The 14,654-nt window shown below is 49.0% G+C and overlaps 2 protein-coding genes across 9 annotated transcripts in view; one reads left to right on the top strand and one right to left on the bottom strand.

Moving 5' to 3' along the window:
* LOC120953442 (protein lap4) overlaps positions 1 to 10,254 on the bottom strand; it is a 54,379-nt gene extending 44,125 nt beyond the window's left edge. For 6 of the 8 annotated variants that reach the window (XM_049610886.1, XM_049610891.1, XM_049610885.1 and 3 more), the window contains exon 1: positions 5,964 to 6,975. In XM_049610886.1, the coding sequence (XP_049466843.1) occupies positions 5,964 to 6,125 (162 nt within the window). In that variant the 5' untranslated portion in view covers positions 6,126 to 6,975. Of the gene's footprint in view, positions 1 to 5,963; positions 6,976 to 10,153 lie in introns of those variants that run through there. The other 2 variants (XM_040373368.2, XM_040373446.2) reach the window with 2 other exon arrangements.
* A 1,993-nt stretch (positions 10,255 to 12,247) lies between these two features.
* LOC120952786 (probable mannose-6-phosphate isomerase) lies at positions 12,248 to 14,085 on the top strand. The gene is made up of 3 exons (XM_040372297.2): positions 12,248 to 12,310; positions 12,399 to 12,895; positions 12,963 to 14,085. The coding sequence occupies exons 2-3, from the start codon at positions 12,587 to 12,589 to the stop codon at positions 13,875 to 13,877; spliced, it is 1,224 nt and encodes a 407-aa protein (XP_040228231.2). The 5' UTR covers positions 12,248 to 12,310; positions 12,399 to 12,586; the 3' UTR covers positions 13,878 to 14,085.
* Positions 14,086 to 14,654: the final 569 nt, after the last annotated feature.

Below are 14,654 nucleotides of genomic sequence, written 5' to 3'. Positions count from 1 at the left end.
TAGGGAAGAGCATTTCCCCGCGGGCATTATAAATGTGGATTATATATCCATTTTTCCTACCACTAGTGTATTCTGCACCCACCCACACACACACACACACACACACAGACGCCCAGTTGCCGGAAGTAAAGTAATGAGCCGAGGAGGAAAGGTAGGGGTGGGGGTGGAGGGGGCATCCCCAAGCAACAAAACCGGCGCTGATGATGAGGTTATGGCATAATGGACGAGAAAGTGCTCGCCAATCGCAAAAGCGTAAGTGGGCGGGGGCTGGAGGGTTGGCAGTGGTCCTCTCTGCCCCCAACCACTCTTCCGTGGCCCGCAGGAGGGGAAATAATAATATAAAATAACAAGCATCGCGCGTGGAAAACCTTGGACCTTGTGTGCTAAAAGCTTCACCCGTGACGGTTTTCCTGATGCTGAGTGGTAGTGGGTGCTAGAGGGAGGAGGAGGAGGAGGAGGAGGAGGAGGAGGAGGAGGAAAGGTGGGAGTTAAAGTTTATTTTCATATAATGCTTGTTGCCGCTGGCTTTTCCCGCTGCGCCTGCTGTGCGGCAAGGATAAACGCAAACATCCACCTGTTGTGGATGCAATTAGGGGCCGTGCCTTAACCTCACTTTTGCTCCCGCTGCAGAGCGAGCGCCAGTAATCTCGCAGACACGAGCCACTAACCTGCTGATACGTTGGCCACTCAATCGGCAGGGTGAGGGAGGGGGGGGGGTGGGTTCGTGGTGGTAGGTTAGTGTTAATTTGCTAAAAAGAGGTACTATTTCACGCGCGCGCGCGCGCTCGCCCGATTTCACACCTCTGAGGGTTTGTTTTAGTTTCTGCAAGGTGACAGTAGGAGCAGCTCTTGCTCCAGTTTGTACCAAGACTACGTGCCGCAGAGTGGAGGCATGAGCTATAAATATTGTTCAGATTGTCTTGATGAAAATCTTTGTTTTTGTGTGCGTTGAATTTTTGTTTTCAAAACCTTGGTTGGTTTCTACGGCCCTTAATATACAGCGACGACAGTCCAAGAAGATACCTAAGAGTTTCTCATTGACCTCGCACATCTTCAAGAGCACCCTGGTGACGACACCCTGCTGGAAGACGAATCGGCAGCAGAACTACGCTATAATTCATGCGCCCGTCGATGGCAAGCCTCTCTCCAACACGGGAACATCATTTGCGCGAGTGTGCAAGACCTCCTTGCATACAGATTAACGGAGTTGACCGTGCACGTGCGGTCTTTGTTCGTCGCCTTGTCGCGTACCCGATCGACGCGGGAGATACAAATGCCAACCGACGACGATGACGACGGCCGAATATGCTTATGACTGGAATGATATGCAAAAAAAAAAAAAAAAACAGGCAGCGGGCTCGTAACCGGAGCCGCGCGCTCGCGTCTGTTTTGCTCCACTCGATATAAAGACAACGATTCACAGGCACTCGCGGTTTGTGGCGCACGCACAGGCGCAGAAGCAGGGGGGAAGCAGTAGCAGTGCAAAGGCCGCACAAACCAGTCCAGCGCTGCACCAGCACCACCACAGCAGCAACAGTAAGATCGTTCCAGGTCGATCCAGAATCGATCGAGCTGTCAATTAGCTTGTCAGACTAACGCACCGGGGAGGGGGAGCGGGAGTCGTTTTCATGTTTCCTCTCCACGTTTCTACCACGTTCAGATAAATCAGCGCACAGTACAGGCTCTGCACGGAAATGTTGGAAAACAGTATGCCTTTGTGTACCCATCCCTTTCCCTGCTGTGCTTGGGTAGGGCTTCCTTGCATAGGCTTTTTGATTTTGGCTTTTTGAACGCATCGCATAGGCTTTTTGATGGTTCGGAAGCGCTGCGGAGAGGAGCGGAAGTACACACGTAAGTATGCACTTGGGGCGGATGCGAACCAACGCTCTGCTAGGTTCTGGAATGATACAATCTCAGTTGGCCCATCAGTGTGATTTCTAAAATGATTCCGATCATGGAGAGTGCGGGCAGTTACATCAGATCCTAAGATCAGGTGGAAGGTTCTAACTCTCAGGTTTGTTCTTTTGCTCCAATCAGTGATAATTGCGTATAAACTTGAGGAACAATGCCTAATTATTGAATTCCACACTATTTCCTTAGACAATAATCCTTCTAAGAAGATTCAAGCAATGTCCTTGTAGGAGGCTTGACAGAAGTTTTCTTGGCCGGGCATTGGACATTTTGTGTCCTCCTTCTTATCCAAGTACCTTTTACCATTTGGACTGTTCCTCCGAGCTGTGTCGTGAAATCTGTCTGTCTGTGTCCTGAAATCTGAATCGTGAGCTGTGCAAACAACTTTTAGACACATTGGCTCTAAGTTTTCGCCAGTATCTTGAAATCTGTCACATCAAAATGTCTGAAACCTTTTCTAACAAGCATTGTTCGGTCGGTTTGAAGTCTGTGATTGTAACGATTCAACAGACTCAAAAGACCAGATTGAAAAGATATAAAGTCTGAGTTACGTACTGCAAGTCTTGAACTAGTCTGAAGTATCTCTGATATTATTTATGGATTAGACCTGGCAACGAATCTCTGGGGATTTGGCCCTACTCTAGTGCATTACCGTATGGAACACAGATGTCTTTCAGGAATTAGCATTGCAAAGAGATCATATTATCAGATCTACATGATATAATCGAGATGACGAGGACGATGCATTACAAGATGTATTCAACGTTGTTGTGACGACTGGAGCCATCGACAAACATCTCAAATGCTCAACACATTGCTAGAGCTGCTGTTTGTAGCATTCTGAATTCTTGAAAAAGACGCTAATCAATGCTAATATCACATGGCTCTGGTTAGCGGTTACATGTTGGCAATGTGTTTTTCGAATCGATCGAACACACTCCACGCTACATTGTTTATGCGTCAACATACACAAGCTAAGTAAGATCAATTGTTGACGCAGCATGACTGACTCACTGTGTCTGGGCAAATGGGTGAGAGCTATCCCGGATGGAAGAAAGACGAATTTGTCAAGCCGTAACTGGTACAGTTACAATGTCGATTTGTGCAGCAAAAACCCCTCCCCAGACCAGACATGCTCCACTGGTCTTACACTTGAAGAACATAAGCGCACACACACACACACACACATACACAGTGTGACGGACAAGGTAGCGCGATTCAAAAGGCAGATGTCACATAAGTGGCAACAGTTGCGTTAGAATGCGAATGGCGCTGTTGTTGTTCGTCGTCGCGTTCGCACGTATAGCTATGCCCGAGTCACACACACACACACACTGAAACACAACAGCAACAACAAGCACAACGGTCTGGAAAACTGGTCCGCCCCATTCTAAACCCCCCGAACAGACCCTTTTCGCTGGATAGTTCCAAGCGCGCAGTGCGGCGAAAAATGGGCAAGAAGAACGGAAAACGGGGTAGCTGATCGCTTCTTGCTTTCATCAAGCGCCGCAAGAACCTTTTCCCTTGCCACCGATCATGGCGAGAGATCGGTCTGAGATTCAGCTCTTCCTCGCGCTCTCTTCTGTTGATTGCTCGCTCTCTGCACTGAGCGGGAGTTGGCTCTTTTCGCTTTACCGGAACATTCCGGATGGAGCAGCGAAACCGGGTATGACGACATCCCAAACCACCAAGTGTACGAGAAACCACCCCCCCCCCCCCACCCTCCTCTTCCCCTCCCCAACGAAACCGCTTGGTGTGCGCTTGGTGGAACGCTTTCCCGGTCGTCGTCTCCAGTGTGGCCAAATTAAGACACGAAATAAAAATGGGGAACACAACACACGCGCGGTTTGCGAATTTTGCGGTGGTACAACACTGGCTGATTGTTTTACGTAGCTGCTTTTTTCCCGCTGAGTGGGTGTAAATCGAGTATGGTCTTGCGGATATAGTAGAAGCTCTCTCTGTTGAGATGCGCACAGACGAGGCAGTAATGATCTAAAAGAACTTGAAGTGCTCTTAAATGTGTATTACACACAAATAGTTCGGATCTTAGACTGACTTTGCAAAAAAAATCATTAGGAATTGGTCTACCAAGGAGAATACAAAACCATGAATGCTTCAAATCCCACGTCTCAAGGAACTTCCGCAAATAAAGTTCGTTTTTTTTTGGAAAAGCTACAGAACCTATGCATCTAAGTATTTCAATGTTCAGACATTCAGAGGCGTTCAGAAATTCAGGTAATTTAATCTCAACTAGAACTATTTCTATGCTATTTCTAAATGAGTTCCTTTGGATGCCCATTTGAATGATTTTGACGCCCAGCTGCGTATCTCCGGCAAGTGCTCTCCAACCTTTTTAGGACCACGGACCGCTGGTGTTTGAAAATACGTCTGCCGCGGTGCACATATATTATGTGCGTATGTTTAGTAGACTATGTTCGAAGCTTTGTGATCAAATTATGCTTAATATTACTCAGGACATGTCTGTTGAAAATTTATTCTTGATTGTGAAAAAGACATTAACGATCTGTATTGTAAAACAGCTTTTCTTTGCAAAAAAAAAACAAATCTTTCGCGGACCTTGCCTGTTCACGTCACGGACCACAGGTTGGAGGCCACTGTCTTAGGCCACAGGTACAGAACCTTTGGCAGAATATTCCAACAAAGTTTTAACGGGCAAAACGTTTCCAATGGTACTAAAACCAATAGCAGTATCATAGATTCGTTCGCAGGCTCAGACAGGCTTAGGTTCACGTCGTAAAAAAAAAGGGATTTTATTATGCCATTCGTTTGCATGATTATGAGCCAGGGGCAACATCGGACAGCCAGGATAACCACCTGTTGCTGTGATGTTTAATCAATAGTTTGCAACAACTCATTACCCCGCTACATCGCCCAGCGCGTCTTAATTGCTTATGTAATCGCGTAATAAAACATTTCAATGAGTAGCATAATTGCTTCTAATATGTATATGGAATACAACAAAAAGGAGCTTAATTAAAACATTATCATCTCATGTCATGCTACAACTTATGAGCAAAAGAGCTAGTTGAATTGAAACGATTCAGTAGTGCCTATAGATGCATTGGAAGACTTCAGATATTTCCATGATTTTGGTTGAATTTTGGCCAGTTCTTCTTACGAAGTGATGTTCACACGATTAAATTATAGCTAAATCAATGAGATGAACCTTGGACATGAATCGCACCACTTTTGGAGCTTAACAGCAAGGGTTACGGGCAAAACCCTACCACGCCACAAGTCCGGAGTGCAAAGTACACCCGTTTTACAACCTAGCAAGCACACGTGGGGGTACTACAATCGAGTCCGCGTGTGCAATGAGTTGATTGGTTTGTTAGCTTTGCAGTGAAATGAACCCCTGCCCCGGTGGAAACTCAGCAAGAATGCTCGTGCCGATGGTTTCGCCGAGAACATTTGGAAATGACGACTCATACCCCGCCGCCCTCAAGTTGCTAGCTGTGGCAAATGAATTGTGCTACGTGGTTAAGAATTTATTCCCACCTCCCTCCAGTTCAGCGCGCATTTCAAAACCCCAAAAATAGACGACTTCTGGGGCGTGCAGCGCCCGGTTTTACTGCAACCAGATGTGGCTTCTTGATGAACCCCCCCGTTGGCAAAACCCCACGCTTGGGTTGTTTTCGCTGTGCTTTGAGGAATGCATTCGCAGCACAGGTTGTTGACGAAATGTGTTGACACTGAAACGCGCAGCAGACCGATACCAAACGTCGAAGATTCAGTGAGTTCTTTCCGTGTTTTGCATAACCTCAGAACCCAACCTAACAGCAAGCACAATGACGCGATGCCCGTGATGTTGCTGATCTATCTGATAAGGAGGGCCCAACAGCCCGACAGCAGCGGCAGAGCACGCCCCGAGATTAGTTGTTACACACTTTTTGTTTGTTTGTTTCGTTTTAACGGTTACATGCCAATACGCGCGATAAGCAAAATCAAAAGCATACAGTTGGGGCAAGATGGAACCCGCGTGGAATGTTCCGAAGCATGACTCATCGCTCTACGGTGCTGAAAAGACCTACCTTCGGCAGATCGCGAATGTGGTTCGCGTCGAGCAGCAGCTCCTCCAGACTGTTCGAGTAGCGGAAGATCTCCTCCGGCACGTTCGGCAGCGACGAGTGCCGGTTGTCGACGTACTCGATCTGCCGGTTGCATCCCTTGAATATCGGTATGTACTTGAACATCCTGTCGGCGGCCTGTGGTCCCGCGGAGGGGGTCGAAAAAACTGGATGCCCAACCGTAAAGGGTGGGGTTGGGGGGGGAGGACTCGATCCACACAACTGTTTCACACTTTCCTGCTGTACTTCTTATTATTTTTTTGCTTTTCTTTTTTTTCTTCTTCTTCTACCGCTTTCGCTCACTTGCTTCTTCCGCGCGTCGTCGCTCGTCCGCTTCTAGCGTTGGCCGCTAGCGTGAGGAGGAGGAGGCTGCGGGGTGGGGGACCTTTAACCACTGTCCGTCGCTGTCGCCTGTGGTCGCGCGCGTCCTCCTGCCGGGCTGCTTCCGGCGTGCGATCGTCGATCACTATCACTACTACCACCACCACCACTACTACTACTACCACCGCCGCCACCACCACCACCACCGCCTCCGCAGCACGTCGGGCGCGTTTTGGCAATCAACATCAACACCGCCGCCACCTTCGCTCTCTTCGCGTCCGCACCCGCATCCACCCCCTTCCGTTGCTGGTGCTACCTTTTCTTCTTTTTTTTTCTTCTCCTTCTGGTCGTCGTCGTCGTCTTCGTCTTGGCGCGTGGCTCGGCGAACCTTCTGAGCTCAAGCCGTATTACTCTAGAGGGAGATTTGCGTTGTTTGTTCAGCGATGGTTATGAATTGGGCTTAAGACGATCGTTCTTATCACACCAAAAAAAAAAAACGCACACAATTCTGTGACAATGCAACACCACCCAGAACCGACCTGCCCTAATGCACAGCACCCCACCGGGGTGCAGAGCAAACGTTCTTTTCCCTGTTCTGTGTGTTGGGTGGGGAGAAGGGAACTCTCAGAGCGACTGGACAAAACAAAAATGCAGCCTAAAGAAGGGGAAACAAGGGGGGAAAATAAGGAAATTATGTTTTCCCGGGAGAAAAATTAAACAACAAAAAACGCACACGCACACACACACAAAGGAAGGCCCACCCGGATGGGGCATAAATTATTCGTTCGCCTAGAACTCCCGCGTTTCGTTGGTGTGACTCACGAAAAAGGGAAGAACGTATCCTTTCAAGACAAAAACACACACAGACACACCTATACACCGGGAAGAATTGTTTCACTGTCACACATACACACACACACAGACACAGCCACAGCGTTTGGTTGTAATGGGTTGATTGTAGGGACAAGTTTTTGGGGTGGGCCAGCAAACAAACAAAACAATTCTCACTCGCACTGAAAAGCAGCGATACAACACAACAGCCAATTTTCCCACGCTTTTAGCAATCTCTGTGTGTGATTGTATGTGTCTGTTCACCTAAAATCTTCCTTTACATCGGTAGCAACAATGAGCGAACAAAAAAAAAGGACCTAAATGAACCTACAGCAAACTGCTCGACTCCCGAAAACGGGCTTGGGAAATTCCGTCACTACTGCTTACCAGCACGTGTGTGTGTGTGCGTGTGTTTAGTCCACAAGGATGGCACAAAACAATGGATCGCCTCTTGTCTGGCCGACACACACAGCAATAGTAGCAACGGGCTGATGCTCTAGCAAGACATCAACTGCTCCGTCCCCTGCCGCGTGTGCGCGACCGTGTGTGTGTGTGTGTGTCGGTACATCCAAAAGTGCGTAAGTATGCTCCAGAGTCAGCGCGCGCGCGTGTGAGTGTGTGGATGGATGTGCATTTCACTACGCTCTCTCTTTCTCTCTTTTTTCTCCCATTTCTCTTTCCAGCACCCTTGCCGAAGTGGTAACCAAGTGGTCGTTTATAATTCACGAACTTCATTTCATTTCGTTTTTTTTTGTTTGGTTACTTCAACTTTTATGCTGCTGTTGCTCTCTCTCTCTCTCACTCTCTCTCCACAATCTGACCTCTTTCCCACGGCCCGAAGCGCGCTAGGCGGATCACATCGGTCACAAGAAGTTGATTGAAGTGTGGTAGGCCGGGATGAGGGCGGGGAAGGTAGGGCTGGGCTGGAACTTTTCGTTTGATTGTGTGTGCTGCGTCGCTTGATTGTTGGTTGGTTGAAAGGTTGAAACAATAAAACAAACACAAAAAAACGCACTTTTACAGCAACTTTCGCCTTACAATTGCGCTCCAAAAGAAGAGAGCGAGAAAGAGAGCAAGAGAGAGAGCACGTGAACGAAAGGGACGGAGAAAAATTCTGCTAAATAGGCACAAGGAGAAAGAGAGAAAGAGTGAGAGAGAGGGAGCAGGGAGGAAGAAGAGGCAGAGAAAGAACCGAACGGATGACACACCTCACCGCACACACACACACATAGGTACACGCACACGCACCGACAATTGCTTCCCAAAAAAGCGTCACATTTTGTTAAATTTCTCGTTCTCTCTCTCTCTTTCTCTTAGCTGGCCTTATTCTGGGGCTGGAAAACTAATCGCGCTTGTTTCGCATCGTTTCCAGTCCCACAAAACGCCCACCATTTTCATTTTTAACCCTCTGCATCACACACACACACACACAACAGAACAGCCGCGGAACGCACAATGGAAAAACGGTTAATGCACGGTGACGCTGCGGTTGCTAAAGGGGGAAGTGGGGGAAGCAGCAGAGGAAAATCGCTACTGTCAAAGCTTCAACATTCCTGAGCCGGCCGAGACAGAGAGACAGAGAAAGAGAGCGAGAGAGAGAGAGAGAGAGGTCGCTGCGATCACGCGGGTCGCGACTGTTGCTCACCGTGCCTCACCCTCCTACACCACGCGCACACACACACACACACGCACCCAAAGAGGTTGCACTCTCTTTGCCTTCCCGCTGCCCAACACACACACACACCGCTGGCTGGAATGAAAGTCAGTTCACAAACACACCACGCAACAAAACCGTGAAAAGAAGAAAAAAACCTTTTCTAAAAAAAAAAGATTCGCAAACAACAAACTGGCACGCACGCACGAATAAACAGGGTCCGAAAATACACAAACGCGACCACGAGCGCGTCCGCACACACATACACACGGTACGGCGGTGAGGGAGAGACTAAAACAACGCCGAGCGCGCGCGACAATTCCAGCAGTGCGCTTTTCGCCCCGTTTCTGCCGGATAAAGAGAGAGCGAGATGGAGAGAAGAGCAGCAGCAGCGGTGACATGAAGAAGACTGCACATCGTCAAGCAGGGAGAACACACCCGTTGCTTTGTCTCTTTCCTTCGATCGCTTTCTCGCTCTCACTCTCTTTGGTGCTTTGCGGGCCACAGTTTGCGATCCGGCGATCGCTCGCCTGCTCACTTCTGACGCGTCATGCACACAGGCACGCACACACACACACACACACAGACACGGGGGCGTATAACGGATGCGCCAGACACACGCACACAGGCAGACGAGCGGGCACACGCACACACTTCATGTAAGCGGTGTCGTCAGCTCACGACTGCGGTGAGCGTGAGCGTGAGCTGGATGGCAAACGAACGGTGAGAAGTGAGCGTAGTGAGCAAACCGCGTACCACTCACCGATTGCTTACGTGTGTCGGCGCGTGTGAGTGTGTGCTTGCGATGGATGCACTCTCCGCTGCTCTCTGTCCTACACGGGAGCGCACACACACACACACTGTCACTGTCTCTTTCGCGCCGGCCCCTCTCTCTTTCTCTCGCTCCGTGTGTTCCTACCCGTGCACAAACGCACATACACGCACACACACACTCACACACACACACTTTTCCACCCTGACCCAGCCCAATGCATTCGCGTGTCCTTTGCTTCCCTTCTCGCTCCCTTTTTACACCGCTTCATCCCGTGGCGAGCATTATCCGGCAAGGGGCAGTGATTTGCTAATTAAGAGTAACTCGCATGGTTCGGCGTGCCAAAACGGCACACAGCTCGTGCCATTTTGCTCGCTAACCATGAAAACAATGCAACAGCGGCTTTGTTTTGTCCGGCAAGTGGCCCCATTGCTGCCCTCCTGCTAGCTCAAAAAGTGCATTTGCGGCCGGGGGCACCGTTCCAGCAGCAGTAGCCATGGAAACGTCATCATCCAATTGTGTGTTTTCGGACGAACGGCACGGTACGAATGCACGAAAGAACGAAACGCTACTCACTCACAGCTTTCCCACACTAGCGCGCACTAAAACACACGTACAGCTTCGCTTTCGAGACCACCGTTGCGGCCCTTATCGGCTATCGTACTAAAACTCCTATCCGCTCGGCCGTACGGGACGCATTTGGTAAACAAGCACGCGTTGACGTAAGCCCTTCCCGTGCTGGTTCCCCGTTGGGCAAGGCGAGGGTTTTTGACGTTCAAAAATAGCTGCATCTCGCCCATTTTCTCTAGCCGTCCTGTACTCGCTTACAGTGCTCATTTGAACGCGTGATAAATGTACACAACTTGGCGGATGATACGAAATAGAAGTGCTCAATTTTGTTGATTATTTTGAATGAAAATCAACAGAAAAGTGGTAGACGTGTTATTATATCAATAGTTTGATGGTTGCAAATTACTGTACAACCCATAGCATCGCCGTTCAAAGTGCACGCACGCCCGCAGCTGAGCGAGATGTGATCAGGCAAAACGTCCACCGATAGGTAAGTTTGCCAAAAAAAAAAAAAAAAAAAATGAGATGAAGAGGCAGGTATAATGTGATCGTTCGGTAATGCTACAGATTGAGTTAATCTTGATGAGTGGATTTTTTTTTGTAAACCACCATCCAGCAGTATGGCGGTGTGGCAACAGAAAACGCGACTGCGACACTATACAAGAATGCATGTGCCCACGTCCTCATGCTCCGATATACAGATCAACGAAAAGCTACCGATCAGGGAAGACCGCCGTGCTGGAATGGTCAGAAAGCCTTCGGCCCATGCATGTCTTCCTTCATCCTCATCTGTTCCTGATCGGCGATAGGTGCTTCTCCACCTGCTCCAGCCCTCTAGCTTGCTGGGCGGATCGAAAACGATCCACACAGCGCTCAGAGTGTTGCAGTCTGTGGGAAAACCTTTCGGAACCTTGGTCCGGAAAGAAGAGGACGGTGGAGTGTATTTATTTTTTTGGCCATTTAATTTTGTCCACCAACACATTCGCTCACCAGTGCGAGCATTTTGGCGGCCAGCTTAAACCCTCAAAAACCCTCCGCTCGAAACGTCAAAAAACCCTCACAACGACTTACAAAAACGCTCGCCAGTGAGAGAAAATTGCACTGATTTGGAGCGTTGGCGAGCTCGTGAAACCCGTTTTTTGGCCTGCGGCGTGCCCGCTTATACGGGTCTGTTTGAGCGCTGGGGTGTTTTCGCGGAACTGCTGCCGACACTGTAGGGATGGGGTTTTTTTTCTCGGAATCGCTGTACCTTTCCCCGGGCTGGAGTCGATTACAGGTCAAGGCCTTCCCCTGGTGCACTTTGGTGCTTTTGCTGGAGCGGGCAGAAGCGTCGGAGCGATTTTGGGCCAAAAAATCACATGTGTTACAGACAAAATGCATGCGATAAATGGCTATTTGTTTTATTAAATGTTGCACTTTTATGCATTTCATCATTTATTAAACATGATTCGTCCACAAATTTTGATATTTATGGCTTTTAAGAGTTTTAACATTTTTAGCATAAAAGCAATTTGTTTTCCATTTAACAATTCATCAAGCAAATTGTACTGATTTGTCATATGAAATGTCGAATTTTTAAGACCGCGTAATTCGGGAACGGTCTATATGTACTTTTTTTCTTATCGTTTATCTTCAACAGTGCACACATAAAATGCGTTCTCTTCTATTTGGTGTCACGTCCTACACGGTCATGCTAGGATATACAAGTTTTCGAGACTTATTCATTATCACGGGTGAAACCCGTTTTATCTGAACAAAAAAGAAAATTATTAAGAAAAAACTGGCTGAAAACAAATTTCGATTTGTTTACTTTTATTGAAAACAAATTCCAAAGCTGCGTTGTCACGATAGAGTAAAAGAGTGTACAATTGCAATTCAGTTTACAAAGTTTTTAGAGCAAAGCAGACACAGCAAGTCTCGAAAAGTATCTCCAACTCAAGCTCGAATGCACCTATTAGAACTCATAGTACCTACGGCTCGAAATCGCTGACATTTTGCATACCTCGATGAACCTGCTGGAAGTATCAAAATCACGAGCCCTGGGAGCTCCGATCGAACAGGTTCGGATTGACTCGTCCATCACTACAACTGTGTCAACAAAACGGTAGAGAACGGCACCCAAACTCTTTAAAAAATTCGTATAAATTTCTGCTTTGCTTTAAGGTCATGCATACTACGCTTATTCACAATAAAACAGATTTTTTTTTTTACATTTCAATGAGTTTTTTTAATTTTTACATCACTTTCACAGTTCGCCTAGTTTCGGGACACATTCTCCCGCGGCCTGTCAAACGGTCAAACGTTGTTATCGTCGCGCTGGTTCGGTTGACGGTGAGGCATAACACAAACACCGGCAGACTACGTCAAAGTCACTGCTGCTAGACGACCTGTTTGACCTGCCCGCAGCTGTTCAACCGTTTCCCAACTCAACACGTAGCAATGGAGATCGTCGGCAACGTAAAGTGTTACGAGTGGGGCAAGCTGGGGCTCGACTCGTTCGTGGCCAAGTTGGCCCAGGCCAACTGCGACGGGCTGGAGGTGAAACCCGACTGCCCGTACGCGGAGCTGTGGATGGGCGATCACGTCAGTGGACCGGCCACGCTGAAAACCGACGGCAAAGGGCTGGACCAAGCGATCCGGGCCGATCCGGCCGGGATGATCGGGTCGCCCACCGGCCAGCAGCTACCCTTTCTGCTGAAGGTGCTGAGCATTCGGAAGGCGCTGAGCGTTCAAGTTCATCCCGATAAGGTAATGGGAGATGGTTTGTTTCTTTCGCTACCCTTCTCTTTACTGTGACGTCCTGTGCCCGTTACAGACGGAGGCGGAGAAGCTGCACCGCCAATTCCCGGACATCTACAAGGACCCGAACCACAAGCCGGAGCTGGCGATTGCGCTGACCGACTTCCAGGCGCTGTGCGGCTTTCGACCGCACGAGGACATTGCCCGCTCGCTGCAGGAAACGGTCGAGCTGCAGCAGCTGCTCGGGGCGGAAGTGCTTGCCAAGCTCGAGGCACGCGACCCGTCCGCCGTGCGCGAAGGCTACGAACGGCTAATGCACAGTACGCCCGAAGCCATCGAACGGTGCATCGCGGCAATGGCCAGTCGGATGCAATCCGCCGACAGCGCGTCCGAGCTGCGCGACCTCTTTCTGCGCCTGCACGCCGACTTTGGCTGCGATGTGGGCGTGCTGTCGATCTACTTCCTCAACTACCTGCGCCTGCAGCCCGGCCAGGCGATCTATCTGGCGGCGAACGTGCCGCACGCCTACCTCGACGGCGACTGCGTCGAGTGTATGGCCTGCTCGGACAACGTGGTGCGGGCCGGGCTGACGCCAAAGTTTAAGGATGTCGACACGCTGCTGCGGCTCGTGCGGTACGACTGTCTGCCCGGCGCTAGCATGCTGTTTCAGCCGAGGCTGCTGCAGCCCGAGCGGCAACCGCACACGCGCACCTTCGTACCGCCCGTGCCGGACTTTGCCGTCGCGGAGATACGGCTGCCGGCGGCGTCCGCTGGCGGGCTCGAGTACAGCGTCACTAATCCGGCCAATGGTTCGATACTGCTTACCGTAGGGGGCGGTGGAACGTTGGTAGGGGAGGACCGGGAGATTCGGCTGAGCATGGGAACGATCGTCTTTCTGCCGAGCAGTGCGGGCAAGGAGTTTCTGCTCAAGGTGGACGAGGCCGGTGAGCCATTCCTAGCGTTCCAGGCCATGCGCAATGATTTCGAATGATGTGATTGGCTGCGAGGAGCCGTGCAATAGGCTGTAGTGAATGGATTTGTTATTTATTGTAGAGCTTTTGAATGTATACCTTTCGTTTTTGAAACGCCCTGAAAAAGTGCAATAAAAATCGCTTCTTTGTTTAGAATATTAGGTTACAACGAGCCTTAATTGTTGTGAAAAGCAGATTTCTTTAATAAAAGTTATATAAAGAATTCGAGCCACTCTGATACATACTATCACGTTTATGCTATTCTTGTGATGAGAGAATTTTCGACTAGAAATAGACGGGATATCTCTGCTTTAATTGGAGCTGTTTTTCTTCTTCGTCTTTCTTTTTATTTGGTGTAACTATCAACTACTTGCTGATCCACATTTCGCTGCCTGGTGTACTTCTCACATCGTCAGGTATCAAGAAGTCTGGTAGAAAATCGTGCCCCACCGTGTATATATGGTTGGTGGATGATTTGGCTACAAAAGCTCATCTTAGTGTAGCTACCTACGATATTCTTTGTAGCTAGGAGCGCAGAGGTGAAGACCAGAATGAAGCTTCCAGAACAGATCCTGTAAGCGCCATTGAAAATCTTTTGAAGTTCTTCTAGCTCTTAGATCTTCTCGATCAGATACAGTGTCTGGCACTTTATCAAATCATGGCATTGTTGGCACCATATTCAACTTACCGATCGTTCTCATGTCATGTCTACAACTCATAACTCTATTCGTATTCCTGTATCCGTCATATCCCTCCCATTCGGTGGTCTTCTATATCCCGGAAGACTCTCTGGATTA

Source organism: Anopheles coluzzii, chromosome X (genome assembly GCF_943734685.1).
Source record: "Anopheles coluzzii chromosome X, AcolN3, whole genome shotgun sequence".
NCBI classification, from domain to species: domain Eukaryota; kingdom Metazoa; phylum Arthropoda; class Insecta; order Diptera; family Culicidae; genus Anopheles; species Anopheles coluzzii.
This window is presented reverse-complemented; position numbering and strand designations above follow the sequence as displayed.

Coding starts and splice junctions, on each gene's coding strand:
- LOC120952786 (XM_040372297.2), top strand. CDS start 12,587: ATGGAGATCGTCGGCAACGTAAAGTGTTACGAGTGGGGCAAGCTGGGG. Junction 12,896..12,962: donor TTCAAGTTCATCCCGATAAG/GTAATGGGAGAT, acceptor TGCCCGTTACAG/ACGGAGGCGGAGAAGCTGCA.